The 23,551-nt window shown below is 42.4% G+C and overlaps 1 protein-coding gene across 2 annotated transcripts; it reads left to right on the top strand.

The window, feature by feature from the left end:
- Positions 1-681: 681 nt before the first annotated feature.
- Positions 682-18,287, top strand: LOC109878579 (inactive serine protease PAMR1-like). 2 transcript variants are annotated; one of them, XM_031812944.1, is made up of 12 exons: positions 682-2,470; positions 2,731-2,867; positions 7,236-7,415; positions 8,061-8,186; positions 10,181-10,295; positions 10,555-10,772; positions 10,977-11,084; positions 11,882-12,169; positions 12,638-12,704; positions 14,988-15,250; positions 15,663-15,979; positions 17,421-18,287. In XM_031812944.1, the coding sequence occupies exons 2-12, from the start codon at positions 2,735-2,737 to the stop codon at positions 17,991-17,993; spliced, it is 2,388 nt and encodes a 795-aa protein (XP_031668804.1). In that variant the 5' UTR covers positions 682-2,470; positions 2,731-2,734; the 3' UTR covers positions 17,994-18,287. The 2 variants fall into 2 exon arrangements, with proteins under 2 accessions (XP_031668804.1, XP_031668803.1); XM_031812943.1 differs by having other exon boundaries at positions 682-2,578.
- Positions 18,288-23,551: the final 5,264 nt, after the last annotated feature.

The following is a 23,551-nucleotide window of genomic DNA, read 5'->3' as shown; positions in this document are numbered from 1 at the left end:
GGTCATTTGATCTAGTGCTAAAGTGATGCAGGTTGGTAGAAACCAGAGATTTACCAGATACTCTGTTGAAAAGTGATGCAGTTTAGAAAATTTGAGGCATAAGATTGGAGTGTTGACCGTGAATTGCATCAGGAAACCTGTTTTGTATTCACCTACACATCTTTTTTTCCCCCAGACTGTTGATGCACCTGGACTCAACGCTGATTGGAGGGAGAGCCCTCCACACACAGCCCTGCGTCATTCCTCGTTTCACCTCATCCGCGGGTCCATCGACTGTCAGTAGCCGCTATCAAAACCTGCAGAAACAACCCAGGCAGCGAAACAAACCTCAGTTGGTAGTTAGATCTGCAGTAATGGTAGAACGATGCCCACCACCAATACCATATGAACCTGTCACCAAGGCTTCAGTGCTATATAGGCTGTTGATCAAGCTGTTTCTCTCAGTACTGCTGACATTTTCCTGCTGTGTTTTATTTAGACAATCAGTAACCATTTTTATATTGATAAGTGTGATCAGTTCAGTCTCCAAGGTGTGTGTGTGTGTGTGTGTGTGTGTGTGTGTGTGTGTGTGTGTGTGTGTGTGTGTGTGTGTGTGTGTGTGTGTGTGTGTGTGTGTGTGTGTGTGTGTGTGTGTGTTTGTGTGTGTGTGTGTGTGTGAGAGAAAGGGAGCCTGTGTGTGTGGTTATATTCTGTACTGGTGTGGTTTGGGGCTAGGGGAAGCCTCACCCTGCAGCTGTGTATCTTTGACAAAGCATATGAAGGGAATCCTAATGGGTAATATGTGACACCCCTGTCGCGTGCCTAATGGGTAATATTTAACTCACTTCCTTGTTTGTCAAAATAACATCTCACAAAGTTATATTTTGGCGGTGAACTGTCACTTTAAGTCTGCATAAAGCATTTTATTACATGTTCCATCACCACTACTTGTTGAAAACAGACTTGTTGGTGTGAGTATCTGTGGCAGGGTGTGAGTATCTGTGGCAGGGTGTGAGTATCTGTGGCAGGGTGTGAGTATCTGTGGCAGGGTGTGAGTATCTGTGGCAGGGTGTGATTATCTGTGGCAGGGTGTGAGTATCTGTGGCAGGGTGTGAGTATCTGTGGCAGGGTGTGAGTATCTGTGGCAGGGTGTGAGTATCTGTGGCAGGGTGTGAGTATCTGTGGCAGGGTGTGAGTATCTGTGGCAGGGTGTGAGTATCTGTGGCAGGGTGTGAGTATCTGTGGCAGGGTGTGAGTATCTGTGCTGACTCAGCACAGAGTTTTCTGTTCACCATGAAGCAGTGTGAACCACCTTTTTAACACTATCGTACCGACCCAAACTGCTGGCTCTGAGCACATTGTCCTTTTCAGCATGGTGCCATCAAATCTGGTGTGTTCATGACCATGCCAGCTCCGTACAGCTTGGTTGGTCTCGGCCCAGTTTGGGTCAGTAGTGTGAAAAGCCTGTAACAGTGCTGTTGTTCCCAGTCCCATATAGAGGTAATCTGCTATTGTGCCTGCGGTATAAATGAAGGAAAGGGTCAAATATAAACCATATTAATTAATCTGTGTTTTACTAACTACGCAGTTAAATTGATCTACAAGTTCTATCAATCACCAGGTGTCTCTTGTCTTCAGAAAGGGGATGTTAAGTTATTACCATATTGCTTAAAGGGATGGTCCACTCAAAATAAAATCTACATGATTTTTCCATTTACCTTGGCTGTAGTCGATTCCCGAAGACTATTTTTGGATAAGGCATTTGAAAAGTCTGTATTCCTCAGATGTACACAAGGGTGGAAGGGTTACTGGCTAGGGTTTGTAATTTATAGTACATAAAGTATAGGGGAGTTTTCTTTGGATTCTTTTCAACCTTCACTGGAACGAGGAGGCAAATGTCCATTAAATCTAATGGCTCTGGTCCCTATGGTCAGTTAAAATCTTAACTCCGACTCCCATCTGGATGCAATGCCTGGAAAAATACTTTTTCTTTTTACATGGAAACTGTATTCAAGCCAGGTAATCAAAAACAAACAGTGATTTGCAATGAGCTGTGCAGTGCCTGTCCGCCCCATTGCCTGGGGCCCTTTTGTAGAGAATACACTGTCATCCTGTATAGAAGCTTTGCCCAGGTTCGCTCCTATAGACAACTATGAACAGGAACAGGAATGACATTATTTCTGCTTATCACTGTTTGTTGGCATGGCCTCCCCGCAGATCTCGCAGGCCAGAGCCTGAGGGGGTTTTACAGTACAATGACGTCCTGATTCAGGCTTCCCTGAATTCCCTCGCCATACAAACACAGACGGAAAACATCTTTCCCTGGAGTATCATCAACTCGCCATCTCTGTTCTCTCCATTAAAAGTGACAGTGTTTTTCCCTGCAACACTCTCGACATGCCAATATGCAGCCACTCCCCTTTTCCTTTGGACTTCCAGAACTCCACATGGCACGTCTGTAAAAACAGAAGCTGGAGAGTTCAGATGCATGGTGAGTATGCATGGAGCTTGTCCGTCGAGAGAGAGAGAGAGAGAGAGAGAAGAATGCCAGTGTGACTCCTGGTGAAAAGAAAGGGTTAAATCTCTCTCTTTTAGTGTGGTGAGTGTGTGTTCTCCTCAACAGCTGCTTTGCATCTAGAGCCCAGAGAAAGAGAGGACAGTGGGATTGATGTGGAGCGTTCTGAACAGGAACACTTTAGATTCCGGACTCCTGTCACTCCTCAGTGACATCATGTGTGTTCTGGTTCCTAGCTCTATGGTCCTTGTGTCCCAGAGGGTGCAGCACACTGGGAGGACGACAATGCCCCTTCATCTGCAACCCAGACACCTCCTGCCTCTTCTTCTCCATGTCATTCTACTCTGCCTTCATGCAACTGCCTGGCCCCACGGTAAGAGCTAGAGCGATGATTTCATCATATACTGATGACAACACATTTCATTCAGATGTATGACTCTACGAAGCCTGCTGTAACTTGTATTAGCCTCCCTATTCTGAACTGTTCACACAACTTCCATTGTTAGAGTTTTTCTTTTGCACTTGCTGAGTAATTTATTTCCTCTCTGAGTCATATGGGCATACCTAGTCATGTCTGAGTTAACTTCTATAGTCACATACCTGGTTATGTCTGGGTTATAACTTCTCTAGTCACTGACCTAGTCATGTCTGAGTTAACTTCTCTAGTCACTGACCTAGTCATGTCTGAGTTAACTTCTCTAGTCACATACCTGGTTATGTCTGGGTTTTAACTTCTCTAGTCACATACCTAGTCATGTCTGAGTTAACCAGGTATGTGACTATAGAAGTTAACTCAGACATGACTAGGTATGTGACTATAGAAGTTAAAACCCAGACATAACCAGGCATGTGACTATAGAAGTTATGTCTGGGTTTTAACTTCTCTAGTCACTTACCTAGTCATGTCTGAGTTAACTTCTATAGTTAAGAAGTTACAGACTGAGATTTTTTCCCATTCCTCCTTGCAAAACAGCTCGAGCTCAGTGAGGTTGGATGGAGAGCATTTGTGAACAGCAGTTTTCAGTTCTTTCCACAGATTCTCGATTGGATTCAGGTCTGGACTTTGACTTGGCCATTCTAACACCTGGATATGTTTATTTTTGAACCATTCCATTGTAGATTTTGCTTTATGTTTTGGATCATTGTCTTGTTGGAAGACAAATCTCCGTCCCAGTCTCAGGTCTTTTGCATTCTTCCAGAATGGTCCTGTATTTGGCTCCATCCATCTTCCCATCAATTTTAACCATCTTCCCTGTCCCTGCTGAAGAAAAGCAGGCCCAAACCATGATGCTGCCACCACCATGTTTGACAGTGAGGAGGGTGATGAGCTGTGTTGCTTTTACGCCAAACATAACGTTTTGCATTGTTGCCAAAAAGTTCAATTTTGGTTTCATCTGACCAGAGCACCTTCTTCCACATGTTTGGTGTGTCTCCCAGGTGGCTTGTGGCAAACTTTAAACAACACTTTTTATGGATATCTTTAAGAAATGGCTTTCTTCTTGCCACTCTTCCATAAAGGCCAGATTTGTGCAATATACGACTGATTGTTGTCCTATGGACAGAGTCTCCCACCTCAGCTGTAGATCTCTGCAGTTCATCCAGAGTGATCATGGGCCTCTTGGCTGCATCTCTGATCAGTCTTCTCCTTGTATGAGCTGAAAGTTTAGAGGGACGGCCAGGTCTTGGTAGATTTGCAGTGGTCTGATACTCCTTCCATTTCAATATTATCGCTTGCACAGTGCTCCTTGGGATGTTTAAAGCTTGGGAAATCTTTTTGTATCCAAATCCGGCTTTAAACTTCTTCACAACAGTATCTCGGACCTGCCTGGTGTGTTCCTTGTTCTTCATGATGCTCTCTGCGCTTTTAACGGACCTCTGAGACTATCACAGTGCGGGTGCATTTATACGGAGACTTGATTACACACAGGTGGATTGTATTTATCATCATTAGTAATTTAGGTCAACATTGGATCATTCAGAGATCCTCACTGAACTTCTGGAGAGAGTTTGCTGCACTGAAAGTAAAGGGGCTGAATAATTTTGCACGCCCAATTTTTCAGTTTTTGATTTGTTAAAAAAGTTAGAAATATCCAATAAATGTCGTTCCACTTCATGATTGTGTCCCACTTGTTGTTGATTCTTCACAAAAAAATACAGTTTTATATCTTTATGTTTGAAGCCTGAAATGTGGCAAAAGGTCGCAAAGTTCAAGGGGGCCGAATACTTTCGCAAGGCACTGTATTTCAATCCGCCAATGTTGCACTTCCGAATCTGCGGTGAAAGGTGACAGAGCTAGATATTTGTCAGACCATGAGACATCTCAAAAATTGGTCTTCCCACAAAACTGTCTGTAGCATCCGAAGAGTTTGGCCTGACCCCTCTATGGAAAGATGAGGCTCTAACGAACACGGTGGTGTTCTCCGTTTTGCTCTACAACCCCCACAAACGTATTAGAACTCGTCTGAAGTCGGTACAGACGATCTGCCGACTTCTGTCTGTAGCGTCCCAACAGTTTGGGCTACACACTAATAGGATGTGAGACTCTCGTGAACACGTACATGTGGTTGTTATGCTCTAGGACCCCCACAGGCCTCACAAGACCTGCCTGAAGGTCCCCCGGTAACAGTTGAAAAATGAATGGAGGTATATATGGAGACTTAATGCTAAAACAACAACAAATGTTTCTCTTAGATATAGGACAGACACTTCAGAACAAACTTCCTTTCAATTTTTTTGGGGGGGGACCATCTGTTGTTCCATGTAGTGAATCTGTTATTCGATGTGTTTGCATGAGCAGTTTGGCCAAATACATTTTTTCATCAACTATTTGTTTTTATATTGTACTTTATACTTCAAGTGGTCTTAAAATGTCAAATCAAATAGATAAATGACCCTTGGTGTGACCTTCTTAAAACAATTCCACATAGATAGTAGAACCCCAGATTAGACAGGGTTTAGTCTGTAGAGGGTTAAAGACATGCCTTTGGAACCATCACGAGACAGGGTCAGATTGGGTTTGGGGGGGTTTCTTGCTATTGTAATGACCCCTGGGGGAGCACGATGTGAACTGTGAACCATGAATTTACGATTCAAGCACATTAGCCCTGTTCCAGTAGGATTAACCCACTCAGCAGAGTTAGTCACCAGAGAACTGTAGAATCACAGCATAGAATCACATAGAACTTGCCACAAGGCACCTGGAAGTTGATGAGAGGTATCTAACCAATTATAATCTCACAGAGGATTGCTACCCTCAACCCTCCTCCAGTGTACACATGCTATACTTAAGCAATAAGGCCCGAGGAGTTGTTATATCTTGGCCAATATACCACACCTAAAGTCTGTTCTTACGGCACAGCCCTTAGCAGTGATACATTGGCTATATACCACAAACCCCTGAGGTGCCATATTGCCATTATAAACTGTTTACCAACATAAATATGACTGCAAATTAGTTTTGCATCATACCCGTGGCATATTGTCTGATATACACACTGCTAGAAGGCTGTTTCAGCATCCAGGACCCAAACTACTAATGTAGCTATGGCTGCGTTTACACAGGGAGCACAATTCTGATATTTTGTCCAATCATTGGCAAAAGAGCTGATCTGATTGGTCAAAAGACCAATTAGTGAGAAAGAAAATATTAGAATTGGTCTGCCAGGTTAAACGTAGCGTTATAGAGCCCTAGTCAAACGAATATGATAACTAGATCTCTAAGATAGCAGATGTAAGCTTCATACAAATAACTTTATCCCTTCCAATACAGAGAGGAAACATTCAAATGTATGTACAGACGAGGCGTCCTTGTTTTGTGTTGCATTCAAACTGTAGCTAAATATTATTTTGGCAAGTACAGTACATGTCATGAATCCAGACGTGCATTCATGTAGACTATAGAGCATGCTATTTTACAGAAGCAGGAATCATAGACAAATGAATGTCATGTGACATGTTTTTTTTATTTAACTAGGCAAGTCAGTTAATAACAAATTCTTATTTTCAATGACGGCCTCCTGGAGAACACTGGGGTAACTGCCTTGTTCAGGGGCAGAACGACAGATTTTTACCTTGTCAGCTCGGGGATTCGATCTTGCAACCTTTCCGTTATAAGTCCAACGCTCTGACCACTAGGATACCTTGATTCACAACATGCCAGTCAATTGATACGACATTGCTTGTTGTTTTGAGTTTAGGCTGGGTATCATGTGTTAGGCTGGGTATCATGTGTTAGGCTGGGTATCATGTGTTAGGCTGGGTATCATGTGTTAGGCTGGGTATCATGTGTTAGGCTGGGTATCATGTGTTAGGCTGGGTATCATGTGTTAGGCTGGGTATCATGTCTTAGGCTGGGTATCATGTGTTAGGCTGGGTATCATGTGTTAGGCTGGGTATCATGTGTTAGGCTGGGTATCATGTGTTAGGCTGGGTATCATGTGTTGTGCAGGTATGTGTTAATACATGTGTGAATTGGAAATGTGTTTATTTTTGTATATCCCAACTCTCCCTGAGACACCCTCAGGGAATGGGGTCACGAACAGGGTCAGCCATTGTCAACAGTGACCCTGGAGCAATTAGGGTTCAGTGCCTTGCTCAAGGGCACATTCTTCAACTTGCCGGGCTCGGGGATTCGATCTAGCTACCTTTCGGTTACTGACCCAACGCTCTAACCGTTAGGCTACTTGCCACGCTAAAATGGGCTTTAGGCAATACATTTGATTGACTGATTGATTGATTTTAGATTCCAGAGGTGTGGTGGATGACAAGTGTCCCAGCTCAGAGTGGAACCACATGTGTAGGGACTGTTGTGAGTACCAGCTGATCCAGTGTAGATGTCCTTCCCAGGGGGCACGGGTGGGCTACTCCGTCCCCTGCTGCCGCAACCAACTGGACCAGTGTGACCCCTGCATCATCCACCCTGGTAAACAACCTATCAGACCTCTACCAAAGATACTGGTAACTAACCCCCAAATTTCTCATCGTTGTCATTTCCAGTGGGAGCAAATGAAGCATATTGGGCAGAACAGGCATGGAGGTGGGCAGAACCAAGCACGACCTAGCGAGATCCTGTTGTCATGTTGTAGCATATATTTGCATATTTCTGCTAGGTAACACCTTCTTTGTGAAGTGTTCATGTGCAATAATTTAATTCGCCGTTGCATACCTTCATTTAACTCCATTTTCTCCCACGTTCCGCCCCTGGACTTCCTCCCATCACCAAATTTGGTGGTGAGAAGAAGCTCTAAACGGACGCTTCAGATTTCTACATCCTGTGAGACATCTGTCTCCTTCTATTTAATCTGTGCCCTCTACTGCTTCCCTCTTACTCCCTTCCAGCTTTCTTACCCATTACAACTGTTTGTACACTGACATTTGTCTTCTTATGTTTCACATGTTGATAATGCTTTAACGTTAAGTTGTAATTACAACGATTCACTTTTTCTTACAGATTTATAAACGTTTAAATGAACCAAAACATTGAACGTGATTAAACATTGGTTGAAATTACATGTCATTTAGCTGCTGACCTGATCTCCTGGCTCCCCTGTTTCTCCTCTTCCCTCAGGCTGCAGTCTGTTTGAGAACTGTAAAACCTGTCACAATGGGACGTGGGAGGCCAAGGATGATTTCTTCATCCGAGGGAGATTCTGTACGGACTGTCGTCAGGGCTGGGCAGGTGGAGACTGCAAGAGTGAGTCAGCTGTTTCAGGGGTAGAGCATTTTCTAAATTACAGTCCTTGGGAGTTTTTCACTTGTTTCATTGCCAGTGTTGGGGAGTAGTGAACTACATTGAAATTTTGGTAACATTTCAGTAGTAAATTACTTTTTGGCCATTTAACGTTAGTGGTGTATCTAACTACTGGAACTACACACTACTTTTTAGCTATATAGTGCTGTAGCTAACTACTGGAATTACACACTACTTTTTAGCTATATAGTGGTGTATCTAACTACTGGAATTACACACTACTTTTTAGCTATATAGTGGTGTATCTAACTACTGGAATTACACACTACTTTTTAGCTATATAGTGGTGTATCTAACTACTGGAATTACACACTACTTTTTAGCTATATAGTGGTGTATCTAACTACTGGAATTACACACTACTTTTTAGCTATATAGTGGTGTATCTAACTACTGGAACTACACACTACTTTTTTTGCTAAAAGAAAATGTGTGAAGTAGGCAATCATTTCCTTACTTTTTTGGCATTCTACCTGTCTAATCCATCAGACCTGTCTAATTCATCAGTTTTGTCTAATTCATCAGACCTGTCTAATTCATCTGACCTGTCTAATTCACCCGACCTGTCTAATTCATCAGACCTGTCTAATCCATCAGACCTGTCTAATTCATCTGACATGTCTAATCCATCAGACCTGTCTAATTCATCAGACCTGTCTAATCCATCAGACCTTTCTAATTCATCAGACCTGTCTAATTCATCAGACCTGTCTAATTCATCAGACCTGTCTAATCCATCAGACCTGTCTAATCCATCAGACCTGTCTAATTCATCAGACCTGTCTAATTCATCAGACCTGTCTAATTCATCAGACCTGTGTAGTTCATTAGACCTGTCTAATCCATCAGACCTGTGTAGTTCATCAGACCTGTCTAATTCATCAGAGCTGTCTAATTCATCAGACCTGTGTAGTTCATTAGACCTGTCTAATCCATCAGACCTGTCTAATCCATCAGACCTGTCTAATCCATCAGACCTGTGTAGTTCATCAGACCTGTCTAATTCATCAGAGCTGTCTAATTCATCAGACCTGTGTAGTTCATTAGACCCGCGTAGTTCATCAGACCTGTCTAATCCATCAGACCTGTGTAATTCATTAGACCCGCGTAGTTCATCAGACCTGTCTAATCCATCAGACCTGTGTAGTTCATTAGACCCGCGTAATTCATTAGACCCGCGTAGTTCATCAGACCTGTCTAATCCATCAGACCTGTGTAATCCATCAGACCTGTGTAATCCATCAGACCTGTCTAATCCATCAGACCTGTGTAATCCATCAGACCTGTCTAATCCATCAGACCTGTCTAATCCATCAGACCTGTGTAATTCATTAGACCCGCGTAGTTCATCAGACCTGTCTAATCCATCAGACCTGTGTAATTCATTAGACCCGCGTAGTTCATCAGACCTGTCTAATCCATCAGACCTGTGTAGTTCATCAGACCTGTCTAATTCATCAGAGCTGTCTAATTCATCAGACCTGTGTAGTTCATTAGACCCGCGTAGTTCATCAGACCTGTCTAATCCATCAGACCTGTGTAGTTCATTAAACCCGCGTAATTCATTAGACCCGCGTAGTTCATCAGACCTGTCTAATTCTCACTTGAAACATAGTTTGTATGTTTAATAGGCTAAATTAAACACTATGTTATCTTCTGACTCTAGTGTGATCTGTTCTTCCAATTTGTATTCTATGACATTTTATATTTATATATCAAACCAAAAGTAAGTTCAGGTAAGAAAGCTGTGTTTATAACTTCAGTGTAGCTCAACTTCTGCCCATGTGATGTAATTGGTAGCTTGGTAAACTATATTTTCAGAGGAGCTTCCCCAACGCTGTTCATTACACATCGACTTGCTACAAACATCTATGTTCTAATCTCTAGTTATTTTGTGTTGCATTATGGGAGCTCAGAGTATGTGTTCTTGTCCCTAGCTTGTGGAGGGGTGATTCGTAGAGCCCAGGGCCACATCATGCTAGAGAGTTACCCCATCAATGCGCACTGTGAGTGGAGGGTGCAGGTAGAGAAAGGGGAGAACGTGGAGCTCAGGTGGGTCCCTGAATTGATTATACTGTACTATACTGTCAAATTCATTGAATCTCTCATTGGCTTTCATGAAGTTGAATGGTATTCTATGAGGAAGTTGTCTGTCACAATCCAGTCGCAGCTTTCATGGATCCGTACTGAATTTTTTTTAATTAAAGGGTAGTAAGATGATGTCCTAATATGGACACTATATAGATTAATATCTTATCCTACTTAACAGCCAAACATGATGATAACAAAGACCTTGTTTGGTTCCGCCCAGGTTCTCCATGCTTAGTCTAGAGCCTGACCACAACTGTCACTATGACTACGTGGAGCTGCGAGATGGTGACAGCCTGAGCTCCCCCGTCATTGGCCGGTTTTGTGGGAATGAGCTGCCTCCACCAATCAGAACCTCTGGAAGCAGGCTGCACGTCCTGTTTGTCTCAGATGGCTACAACAACTTTGATGGCTTCTTCGCCGCTTTTCAGCAGAGCTCAGGTAGCTACAGGAAGATTTTATTACCATTATCAAGAAGACTTTAGTATAGATGTTGCATGTCCTTATATGGTTATATTTTGGCCAAGATGATTTAAATTATTTCAATCTATCAGCCAGGCAGGTCTGTCAGTCAGCCTATTATTCATTATTCATGAATAATGTGTCTAATTGTCTGTTTGTTTTGTATTTGCGGCTCCCTTGCAGCGTGCAGCCCCTCCCCTTGTCAGCACCATGGAACCTGTTTGCTGAACCCAGTACAGTCTTTTCGCTGTGCATGTCTGCCAGGCTACACAGGGCAACTGTGTGAGAATGGTTAGTGATCCGTCTGGTAGCCATAACCTCATTTCCTCCCCAAACAAAGTGAGTTATTCATTATCATTCAGGTATTATAAAACCTAGCTCTACTGCTCCCTGGGAGGAAAACCTTTTACTGCAGTGGGTTATATCAGGGTCATACAGAACTTTTTACTGCGTTCGGTTATATCAGGTTCACACAGAGTGTTTCTTGGTAGTCTTAAACAAATCTACATTGAAACAGAAGTATGCACCTCACACACATGGTTATGGGCTTAGAAAAAGAAGACAATGTCAGATATGGAGTTGAAATGTCGTCAATTTTGAGTGTGCATCACAATATTACACTTTATATGCACAGGAGACTGACATATAACAAAACTTTTTGACATAGAAACACCAGATTTTCATCAGTTACATTTTTTGTAAATCTTTTATTTAAAATATTACATTCCACCCATGAGGCCAAAAGGGGGCGCTATTGGTCACTGACTGCAGGAAAAGGCTACGGGTCATTTCAGGAGTCCAGACCAAACTGGGGATGGTTGAAATAATATTTCTACACAGACAACACTCTCTCTGCCTTCCAGTTGCTAGGAGTCAGGTGTGTGTGTTGCCAGCGAGGCCCGTGAACGGGGAGCTCCTCTCTGTGTACGGTCCGGAGGATGAGCTCCTGGCTGTTCAGTACCTGTGCCACCCACCCTACACACTGAGTACACAAGGAATGAACATACACAACATAGTCATGGTAGACCATTGAATGACCAGTCCATTTCTCAAAACATGACTCTCCTCCATCTCTTCGTGTCTCTCAGAGCCCATTCGACCCAGTCAGAGGGGTGTAGACCCAGTCAGAGGGGTGCAGACCCAGTCAGAGCCCGTTCGACCCAGTCAGAGGGGTGCAGACCCAGTCAGAGGGCTCGGGGTGTGTCCTCCTCCTGCCAGGCTGCACCATGGCTACTTCCAGCTGGTCCGGGGCTCTGGAGGAGGTCCTGACACAGTGGACTACTTCTGTAACCCCTCCTACATCCTGAGTGGAGGCTCCCGGAGCACCTGTCTCCCAGATGGCTCGTGGAGTGGCCGGCAACCACTGTGTGTGAGAGGTATACTGACAGCAAACAGCCATTTAGATAAAACACCTGCACATGTTTATCCAAATGTATAAACTGACTTGTTCCAGTCCTGAATGCTGATTGGCTGACAGTCGTGGTTCAGGCCCTGAATGCTAATTGTCTGAAAGCCGTGGTATATCAGACAGTGTACCACGGGTATAACAAAATATACATTTTTACTGCTCTAATTACGTTGGTAACCAGTTTATAATAGCAATAAGGCACCACTGGAGTTTGATATATAGCCAATATATCATGGCTAAGGGCTGTGTCCAGGCACTCTTTGTTGCGTTGTGCATAAGAACAGCCCTTAAGCGTGGTATATTGGCGATATATCACACCCCCTTGGGCCTTATTGCTTAAATAACATCAGACTGTATCGTGCTCTAGTGCTGCTGTTTAGGTTACTGGACAATACTGTTGAATACGTAGTTAAGGGCTCTTCCTCTGTGTTCACAGCCTGTCGAGAGCCTAAGGTATCTGAGCTGGTGAGACACAAAGTTGTGAAGCCAAAGGCCCCATCCAGGTATGACCCGTACACCCGGGTATGACCCGTACACCCAGGTTTGACCCGTACACCCAGGTTTGACCCGTACACCCAGGTTTGACCCGTACACCCAGGTTTGACCCGTACACCCAGGTTTGACCCGTACACCCAGGTTTGACCCGTACACCCAGGTATGACCCGTACACCCAGGTATGACCCGTACATCCACAAGGTCTGCCATGACCACAAGGTCTGCCATGAGAGGTGACTGTATAGTTCCCCTAAGGAAAAGCACCTTTAGTAAATCTGCATTCTCTGTGAGAGCTTCCCATGTCTGGAATACACTGCCATCAGACACACATAACTGCACCACATATCACACTTTCACAAAATGCTTGAAGACATGGCTAAAGGTCAATCAGATTTGTGAACATGGTCCCTAGCTGTGTGTTGCCACTCCATGTTGTCTGTTGTCTGTAGCTTGTGAGGTGTGGAAACACTTTGTTGCTTTTATGAATTTTGTCTTGCTGCTTTTTGTTTTATGCTGCTCTGTCTGTATGCTACGTCTTGCTTGTCCTGTTGCTCTGTCTGTATGCTATGTCTTGCTTGTTCTATGTTGCGATTGTCTATATTGTAATTGTTTTTAATAACCTGCCCAGGGACTGCGGTTGAAAATTAGCCGGTTGGCTAAAACCGGCACTTTTACTGAAATGTTGATTAATGTGCACTGTCCCTGTAAAAATAAAAATAAACTCAAACTCAAACTCAAACATCCAGGTATGACCCGTACACCCAGGTAGAACCCGTACACCCAGGTAGAACCCGTACATCCAGGTAGAACCCGTACATCCAGGTAGAACCCGTACATCCAGGTAGAACCCGTACACCCAGGTAGAACCCGTACACCCAGGTAGAACCCGTACACCCAGGTAGAACCCGTACACCCAGGTAGAACCCGTACATCCAGGTAGAACCCGTACATCCAGGTATGACCCGTACACCCAGGTAGAACCCGTACATCCAGGTATGACCCGTACACCCAGGTAGAAGCCGTACATCCAGGTATGAGCCGTACATCCAGGTATGAGCCGTACTAACACTACCATACGTCTCATTCTGACTGTTTGTATGTCAATCTGGGGGGCGGCAGGGTAGCCTAGTGGTTAGAGCGTTGGACTAGTGTTACGAATCCCTTTTGGCCCGACAGTCTAGGGGGGGATGGTAATGAGACCCGTAACATAACTCATGCAAATTATAATTGTGACAAAGTAAAAGTGTGAACGAAATAACCAGGACAACTGAAATCTACCGTCAAACTCAAAGTTAATTTATAAACACACGGTAATGGGGGGGGGGCAGGAAAAGGGGCTGAGCTGGACCCAAGGAAAGAAACAATAAATATACAAAAACACCCCTAAGCTAGACTAGCCTACTTTAACAACAGCTAACTAACTAACCAAAAATACAGTGGGTGGTCCACCCAGTTCTAACTAGTGTATTTAACAAAGTTCACCTACGGGTAGTGTATGCCCATGGGCGACTTGTCTTGGTTTCCCCCTTTTCCCACCAGCAACAAACAAACACCATAACCAAAACAATACTCACAGGTGATGACAAAGTGCTATGGAGGTGCTCAAACAAAAGAGAGGTTAAGACACAAAGCGAGAGTGAAACACAGAGACCTACAGACATGGCATTTACAGAGAGATTGAGCTAGCTCTAGAGCAAACAAATGATGGGGTTTTTAAACCATGGGGAAGGAACTGTGATAGGGTAGGAAATAGGTGGAGGTGTGTCTTCTGATTGATGATTGATTGTTGACTGATTGGGGAGTGATGATTTTCACCTGTGAGGGGAGAAGGAGAGAAAAGAAACACACACAGGATACACACACACAGGATAACTGTATCCGTAACACTAGTAACCGAAAGGTTGCAAGTTCAAATCCCCAAGCTGACAAGGTACAAATCTGTCGTTCTGCCCCTGAACAGGCAGTTAACCCACTGTTCCTAGGCCGTCATTGAAAATAAGAATTTGAGGGCACAGAGGGCCAAATGTCTACAGGTTTTAGTTTTTTTCCTTTCAATTAAGATCTAGACAACTTGCTGAGGGGAGATCCTTATTCATTAGTGACCTTAATTCATCAATCAATTACAAGGGTGGAGCAAAAACCCACAGACACTCTGCCCTCCTTGGAATGAGTTTGACACGTGTTTTACAGACAATAACTTCCCTGAAACATTTATTCTACATCTCTTTTAAACATCACATTGTTAAGCTTTTCCCCTTGTACACAGACACCTTCTCTGTCCCCTACTACAGGAAAGGTCCAGTCCACAGGCTTCACACCTCATCCAGGCATACGGTCTATGACAGTCACCCCCCTGGCATGGACCCACCCTCCTCAGGGAACCTCCCCAGCACCCAAGACCCTGTCCTGAGGGAATTACCCCGTGGTTTCCACCACCTGTCCACTAGCATAGAGTATGAGTGTGCCTCCTCTCTCTACCAACACTACGGTAGCCCCCGGCGCACCTGTCTGAAGACTGGCAGGTGGAGCGGGCATCATGTCTCCTGCTCGCCAGGTGAGGGCAGCGCTGACTTAAAGAACAGATGCAAAGAAAGGGAGATGTACTCAAACTTCGTCAGCCAATGTCTTGAGGGAATGAACAGATTTGGTTTTACAAATATGGTCCCACTTTATGTGATCCATTTATACAATTCAGTACACATTAATGAAACACTGTTCAAGTGTCCCTAATGCATTTACATCAGTTAGCAGATGCTCCGGTTAAGTGCTTTGCTCAAGGGCACATTTGACAGATTTTTTAGCTAGTTGGCTCGGGGATTCGAACCAGCGACTCGGTTACTGACCAAACACTCTTAACCGCCAGGTTACCTGCCTCCACAGGTGTACATGGTAGTTAGAAACATAGTCAGAAACAACCCATTTCCTCTCCCATCTCTGACACCTACTCCTCTCTCTTTCTGTAACAGTGTGTGGTCAACTCCCAGCAGGCTTCAGCCCTCAGAACCTCACTGAGATTGGATGGCCCTGGCATGCAGCCATCTACCTCCGCTCCCACATCATCCGCAGAGCTGGCTCTGGCCTACAGACGGCACCAGAGGAGGCCTACTCTCCCTGGCAGCTGGCGTGCAGTGGAGCACTAGTCACCCAGCTCAGTGTGCTGGTGGCAGCTCACTGCCTGGTGGTGGCAGGAGTGGACAAGCCGCAGTGGGTAGATCCAGCCAACATTAAAGTGGTGATGGGAATGCACAGCCCGGGCCAGATGAGGACACTGAAACAACTGCAGGTGGGTGTGAGTGATGCTAAGCTAGGGGGATGCTCTATCTACACAGGGGGTAAAAGTCTCTCTTGAAGTCTGTGAATACAGTTGTGAAGCCGTTATAATACGGTCTTGACAACGTCTAAAATGTCCAATCTGCAGTTGAAACAATAACAAAGCAGACACACCACCACTGTGTTTGGTAAAAAAGATGTGGAATGTGGCTGGAGAAATGTCACCACTCTCAAAGTCTTAGACACAGCTACGGATTGCAAGGACTGACCATCCATAATGATATAGAACATTATATTGTAGCCGTATTTTGAGGCTATACAGTGTTTGTTTACATTTACGTTGTTTACAAACATTGGAGCAAAAGAAGCTTATATGTTGAGTTCAGATGGGGTACGACAATTGAACTAAGTTATATTCTAAAAGAATGTATGTAAGAATGGGTACCAATGGGTATTTATCATTAATTAATAAGTGGATGAAGGAACTGTAGATTGCTCCTTTAATGCCTAACCAAAACATGCCAAGGTGATTTATGATAGGCCCATTTTAAAGGTGCAGTCTAATTGTCTTGATTTCCATATCATATCAGATTATTCCTCTAATACTTGTTGTAGTAGAACTGTAAAAAAAACATTAAAAGATCCTGTGTCCTCCACATAATAATTTCCAACAAATTATAATATTTGGATATCATCAGTAAATACATATCATATGTAATATTTGGATATCATCAGATTTCACTGAAACACATTTCTGTCAGCATTGTAAAATCATTAGGTAAATGGAGCCTCCAGTAGGCCCATAAGGTGCTAAAATGTTGGGCAATATAGTCACTTCAACTCCTGAACTGAGAAACACCTACAGGTGTAGGATCTTAATTTGAACCAGTTTGCTACAGCAGGAAAATAATCTTGCAGCACCAGGAAATGTGAATTATTATATGGATTATAAATAATGGACATGTTTGTTGGGGTTGATACATTTTGCATAAGGCTAATCAAGTCTGTCATTTCAAAGTGTAAATTACAAACTTCAGAAGCCTTTCTAAACCTCAAATACACTACAGGTTTTACATTTCCAGCACTGTTCCTCTGCAACAGGGTGATCAAATTAAGATCCTACATCTGTATGACACACTGGTATAAATCATATATTGTCATGTCAATGGGAGATGTAGGAAACTAAGGTTGGGGGTTTGTCCTAAACAATTAGACCTCCTTGCGTTATGCACAAACACTTCCCTCCGGAGAACAGATTGTAAGACTATTGTTGCCAACCTCACCGACCAAATCTCAATGCACATGGCAAGTCAGTAAGCTGTGCTTAGGTCCGGCCAAGTTGCATGCTGGGACACTTATGTGTTTAGACTGAGCCAAGCAAGCTGCCACTGCTCTAACTCTCCGCACGGCATTCATTTTGGTCCATCTGTCTCATGTCTCCTCTGATCCAACAGGTTTCCTCTGTCCTGGTCCATCCCAGCTTTGATCCTGTGACACTGGACTCGGACCTGGCCGTTCTGAAGCTACAGGACAAGGCCAAGATCAGTGAGCGTGTGCTGCCCGTGTGTCTCCCCAAAATGCAAGGCGGGGAGGTGACTGCCACACAGGGCTATGCCACAGGCTGGCTCCTTGCATCTGACTCAAGGTCCAGTTCCAAACCCAGCCTAGACGCCGAGACAGCCCAGACTGGAGTAGTCAAGCTGGGGGATGTCATTCAGTGCGAGAGGCAGTTTGCTCAGAGCGGGGCCCCTGTCACCATCACTGACAATATGCTGTGTGCAATGCGTCACCCTCTCAATCCCACCAAGCCTTGTCCCACTGTCAGTGCAGGCATTACAATCATACAATCTCCTGCCACTAAGCCATCATCGGGTCCTTCGGGGGGACAGGGGGATGATAGTGTTGTCTGGGAGCTTCTGGCTTTAGAAAGTTTTGGTTATGAGAAATGGAACTGTGGCCCAGGGCTTTACACAGTCCATACCCGGATAAACAACTTCAAAGACTGGATACAGAAAAACATGAAGTAGATCTCTGATTTGACTCCAGTCTCAGCCACTCTGTCACCATCATTGACAGCCTGTGTTTTTTTCTAACAACTCACTTACTCACTGTTGCCAGTTCCTTGAAACAGATAACAGGGCTAAGTGCTTGGCAGTGTATTCGGCTGAGCCAATTGGAAACTTCCTAAGACGAGATGTGGGGAGGACAGTCATCCCTGACACTATTTACTATGATGTACACTGAACAAAAATATAAACGCAACATGTAAAGTGTTGGTCCCATGTTTCATGAGCTGAAATAAAAGATCTCATAAAATGTTCCATACGCACAAAAGCTTATTTCTCTCAAATGTTGTACACAAATGTGTTTACATCTCTGTTAGTGAGCATTTCTCCTTTGCCAAGATAATCCATCCACCTGACAGGTGTGGCATATCAAGAAGCTGATTAAACAGCATGATCATTACACAGGTGCACCTTGTGTTGGGGATGATAAAAGGTCACTTTAAAATGTGCAGTTTGGTTACAGTGCCACAAATGTCTCAAGTTTTGAGGGAGAGTGCAATTGGTATGCTGACTGCAGGAATGTCCACAATAGCTGTTGCCGGATAATTTAATGTTAATTGCTCTACCATAAACTGCCTAGGACGTTGTTTTAGAGAATTTGATAGTACATCCAACCGGCCTCCCAACCCCAGACCACATGTATGGTGTCGTGTGAACGGTTTGCTGATGTCAACATTGTGAACAAAGTGCCCCATGGTGGCAGTGGGGTTATGGTATGGACAGGCATAAACTACAGACAATGAAAACAATTGCATTGTATCGATGGCAATTTGAGTACACAGAGACATCGTATTTGAATTTATTATGGATCCCCATTAGATGCTAACAAGACAGCAGCTACTCTTCCTGGGGGTTTATTATGGATCCCCATTAGATGCTAACAAGACAGCAGCTACTCTTCCTGGGGGTTTATTATGGATCCCCATTAGATGCTAACAAGACAGCAGCTACTCTTCCTGGGGTTTAATATGGATCCCCATTAGATGCTAACAAGACAGCAGCTACTCTTCCTGGGGTTTATTATGGATCCCCATTAGATGCTAACAAGACAGCAGCTACTCTTCCTGGGGGTTTATTATGGATCCCCATTAGATGCTAACAAGACAGCAGCTACTCTTCCTGGGGTTTATTATGGATCCCCATTAGATGCTAACAAGACAGCAGCTACTCTTCCTGGGGTTTATTATGGATCCCCATTAGATGCTAACAAGACAGCAGCTACTCTTCCTGGGGTTTATTATGGATCCCCATTAGATGCTAACAAGACAGCAGCTACTCTTCCTGGGGTTTATTATGGATCCCCATTAGATGCTAACAAGACAGCAGCTACTCTTCCTGGGGTCCAGCAAAATTAAGGCAGTTAAACATTTTTTTAACATTATAATACATTCACAACATATTAACTAAATATACTGTGAGGAGATGCTGAGGCCCATCGTCGTGCCATTCATCCGCCGCCATCACCTCATGTTTCAGCATGATAATGCACAGCCCCATGTCACAAGGATATGTACACAATTTCTGCAATCTGAAAATGTCCCAGTTCTTCCATAAAATCACCATATAATACCCATAACATAAGCATATCATAACCATATCCTAACCATATCATAACCAGAAAATCACCATAAAATAACCATATAATAACCATATAATAACCCTAACATAACCGTATCATAATCATATAATCATAAAATAATCATATCATAATTATATCATAACCATAAAATCACAATAAAATAACCAATATTATAATTATATCATAACCATATCATAATCATATCATAATCATATCATAGTCATATCATAATTATATCAGAAACATATCATAGTCATTTCATAATTATATCAGAAACATAAAATAACGATATCATAACCATATCATAACCATATCATAATTATATCAGAAACATAAATAACCACATCATAATCATATCATAACCATATCATAATCATATCATAACCATATCATAATTATATCATAACCATATCATAATTATATCATAACCATATCATAACCATATCATAATTATATCATAACCATATCATAATTATATCATAACCATATCATAACCATATCATAACCATATCATAATTATATCATAACCATATCATACTTATATCATAACCATATCATAACCATATCATAACCATATCATAATTATATCATAACCATATCATAACCATATCATAACCATATCATAATTATATCATAACCATATCATAACCATATCATAACCATATCATAATTATATCATAACCATATCATAATTATATCATAATCATATCATAATTATATCATAATTATATCATAACCATATCATAATTATATCATAACCATATCATAATTATATCATAACCATATCATGTATGTATAGTTTTATGTATAGTTGTATGTATAGTTGTATGTATAGTTGTATGTGTAGTTGTATGTATAGTTGTATGTATAGTTGTATGTGTAGTTGTATGTATGTATAGTTGTATGTATAGTTGTATGTGTAGTTGTATGTATAGTTGTATGTATGTGTGTATGTATAGTTGTATGTGTAGTTGTATGTATAGTTGTATGTATAGCTGTATGTGTAGTTGTATGTATAGTTGTATGTATAGTTGTATGTGTAGTTGTATGTATAGTTGTATGTATGTGTGTATGTATAGTTGTATGTGTAGTTGTATGTATAGTTGTATGTATAGCTGTATGTGTAGTTGTATGTATAGTTGTATGTATAGTTGTATGTATGTGTGTATGTATAGTTGTATGTATAGTTGTATGTATAGTTGTATGTGTAGTTGTATGTATAGTTGTATGTATAGTTGTATGTGTAGTTGTATGTATGTATAGTTGTATGTATAGTTGTATGTATAGTTGTATGTATAGTTGTATGTGTAGTTGTATGTATAGTTGTATGTATAGTTGTATGTATAGTTGTATGTGTAGTTGTATGTATAGTTGTATGTATAGTTGTATGTATGTGTGTATGTATAGTTGTATGTATAGTTGTATGCATGTACTGTACCGTTCTGTTGTGTCTGTCCGTATGTCACTGCCTATGTACAGTACAGTAGGTCTACGCACTATACTATGCTGTGCTGTACTGTACTGTACTGTGCTGTGCTGTGCTGTGCTGTATTGTAATGTACTATACTGTACTATACTATGCTGTATGTGCTGTGCTGTGCATCTACACCTGCATTGCTTGCTGTTTGGGGTTTTAGGCTGGGTTTCTGTACAGCACTTTGAGATATCCGCTGATGTACGAAGGGCTATATAAATAAATTTGATTTGATTTGATTTGCTGTGCTGTATTGGACTGTACTATAATGTACTATACTATGCTGCATGTACTGTGTACATTAAAATGACTGTGAAGGTGATTGTGTGTTGTGTGTACCTGCATGTCTGTGTTGGCGTGTGTGAGCCTCACTGTAGACAGTCAAACATGTGCTGTCAGTCATTGAGAATCACTTAGAGGATTTGTGGTCCTTATCCTCTGTTTGTCAGACAGACAGACACCTCAGCTTTCCCCCAGCTCCTCAGAACAAGACGACACCCTTAGAGCCAATGGAATTACACAATGGGAGATTCTCAGTTGGATTTCCTTGACTCCTCGTGTCCTGTCTCCTCGCCTCCTTCTCAAGAACCGTTGGAGGAGAAGGTCAGAGGCGTTTTGAGAAGGAGGCGAAGAGAGAGGACGCGAGGAGTCAAGGAATAGCAATTGAGATTCTTCCCATGCATGCTACCATAGCAACAGTCACTACCACGGTTAGTGTGGATATCAATGCGTGACCCAAATGATGGTTGGCCATAAAATGGAATGTATTTGAGAAGTGGTTGGAATGGCATCCTGAAGCTTCTGTTACTGTTCTCTAAATCAATGACTCGCATCGTAACTGTACAACATCCTGTTCAAGTGGAGAAGGCAGTTACACTAATGAACAAAAGAGTCATTGTGATTGAATTGTGATACTAAAGAAGACACCATACCAGTTTAGTGGCCTCGCGGTTAAGTAACGCTCTCGTTATAACGACAACTAAGTATATCTTTAGCAAAGAATAATGGGATGTCTGGTGATCGAATCTAGACTTTCACTTGGAGGATCCAGGTTGTCATGACACTGTAAATGTGATGGGGATGGAAGCCTGGTAATCCATTGCTTCTTAGCTTGGAGTACAACCTCCCTCCCCCCATTCTATCACACATACACACCTGCATACTAACACCTGAAGGGTTTGTCTATGTGTTTGTCTGAGCAGGATAGAGGGAGGCGCAAGGCCTTCCTGTACTAACAGAAGAGTAAGAGTAGAAACTGTCAGGAAAGACCTGATGCTGCACTTGAATGAAACTAATCACTTGCATCATTGAACACAGATTTGAGAGGATTTTCAATTTTAGAGAATTCATGGCCAATGTCTGAGTGAACGTTTCAATACCTGGAACAGTATCTACAAAGCATCTCACAAAAGGTCCTAGGAATCCTGTTAGACCCTTTTTAAGACTATAAAACTCCCAACTCAGAATAGGTTTTAGGATTATGTTAAAATAGATAGTGTTACATGAAGGTCTAGATTATTTATAGATACTGTTTCATGTAGGTCTAGATTATTTATAGATACTGTTTCATGTAGGTCTAGATTATTTATAGATACTGTTTCATGTAGGTCTAGATTATTTATAGATACTGTTTCATGTAGGTCTAGATTATTTATAGATACTGTTTCATGTAGGTCTGGATTATTTATAGATACTGTTTCATGTAGGTCTAGATTATTTATAGATACTGTTTCATGTAGGTCTAGATTATTTATAGATACTGTTACATGTAGGTCTAGATTATTTATAGATACTGTTTCATGTAGGTCTAGATTATTTATAGATACTGTTTCATGTAGGTCTAGATTATTTATAGATACTGTTTCATGTCGGTCTAGATTATTTATAGATGCTGTTTCATGTAGGTCTAGATTATTTATAGATACTGTTTCATGTAGGTCTAGATTATTTATAGATACTGTTTCATGTAGGTCCAGATCATTTATGGGTTGATCATATAGAAATAGCGCAGTTGCATGTGGGGCAGGAACCACTGATTTGCTGCATTTTTCTATGATCACGACACTTGCTGGTAACTCTTAAGTGATTCGGACAGCTCATGAGGTGTACTAAATAGCTGTCGACTAGGTGGGAGTCTTATGACTAAAGAGGCTTCATGCGTAGCTTTTATTTTTACCACTACTACTGCAACTACCACCACCGGTACAAATACTACCACCACCACCACCACCACTACCAGTATTACTACCACTACTACAACCACTACTACTAATACTACCACTACCACCCCAACTACTACTACCACTGCCAATACCACTACTACCACTGCCAATACTACCATTACCACTACAACTACCACCACCACTAATTCTAATACTAACACTACCACTAATACTACCACTACTACTACTACCAACACCACAACTACTAATACTACCACCACCACTACTGCAATCACCACCACTA

This window comes from Oncorhynchus kisutch, unplaced genomic scaffold, assembly GCF_002021735.2.
Source record: "Oncorhynchus kisutch isolate 150728-3 unplaced genomic scaffold, Okis_V2 Okis03b-Okis08b_hom, whole genome shotgun sequence".
Classification (NCBI taxonomy): domain Eukaryota; kingdom Metazoa; phylum Chordata; class Actinopteri; order Salmoniformes; family Salmonidae; genus Oncorhynchus; species Oncorhynchus kisutch.
This window is presented reverse-complemented; position numbering and strand designations above follow the sequence as displayed.

What these genes read in the sequence shown, in the direction of transcription:
- LOC109878579 (XM_031812943.1), top strand. Translation starts at nt 2,481, where the DNA reads ATGGAGCTTGTCCGTCGAGAGAGAGAGAGAGAGAGAGAGAAGAATGCC. An exon ending in TGCAACTGCCTGGCCCCACG is followed by an intron (nt 2,868 to 7,235) that starts GTAAGAGCTAGA and finishes GATTGATTTTAG; the next exon opens with ATTCCAGAGGTGTGGTGGAT. An exon ending in TCATGTCTCCTGCTCGCCAG is followed by an intron (nt 15,251 to 15,662) that starts GTGAGGGCAGCG and finishes TTTCTGTAACAG; the next exon opens with TGTGTGGTCAACTCCCAGCA.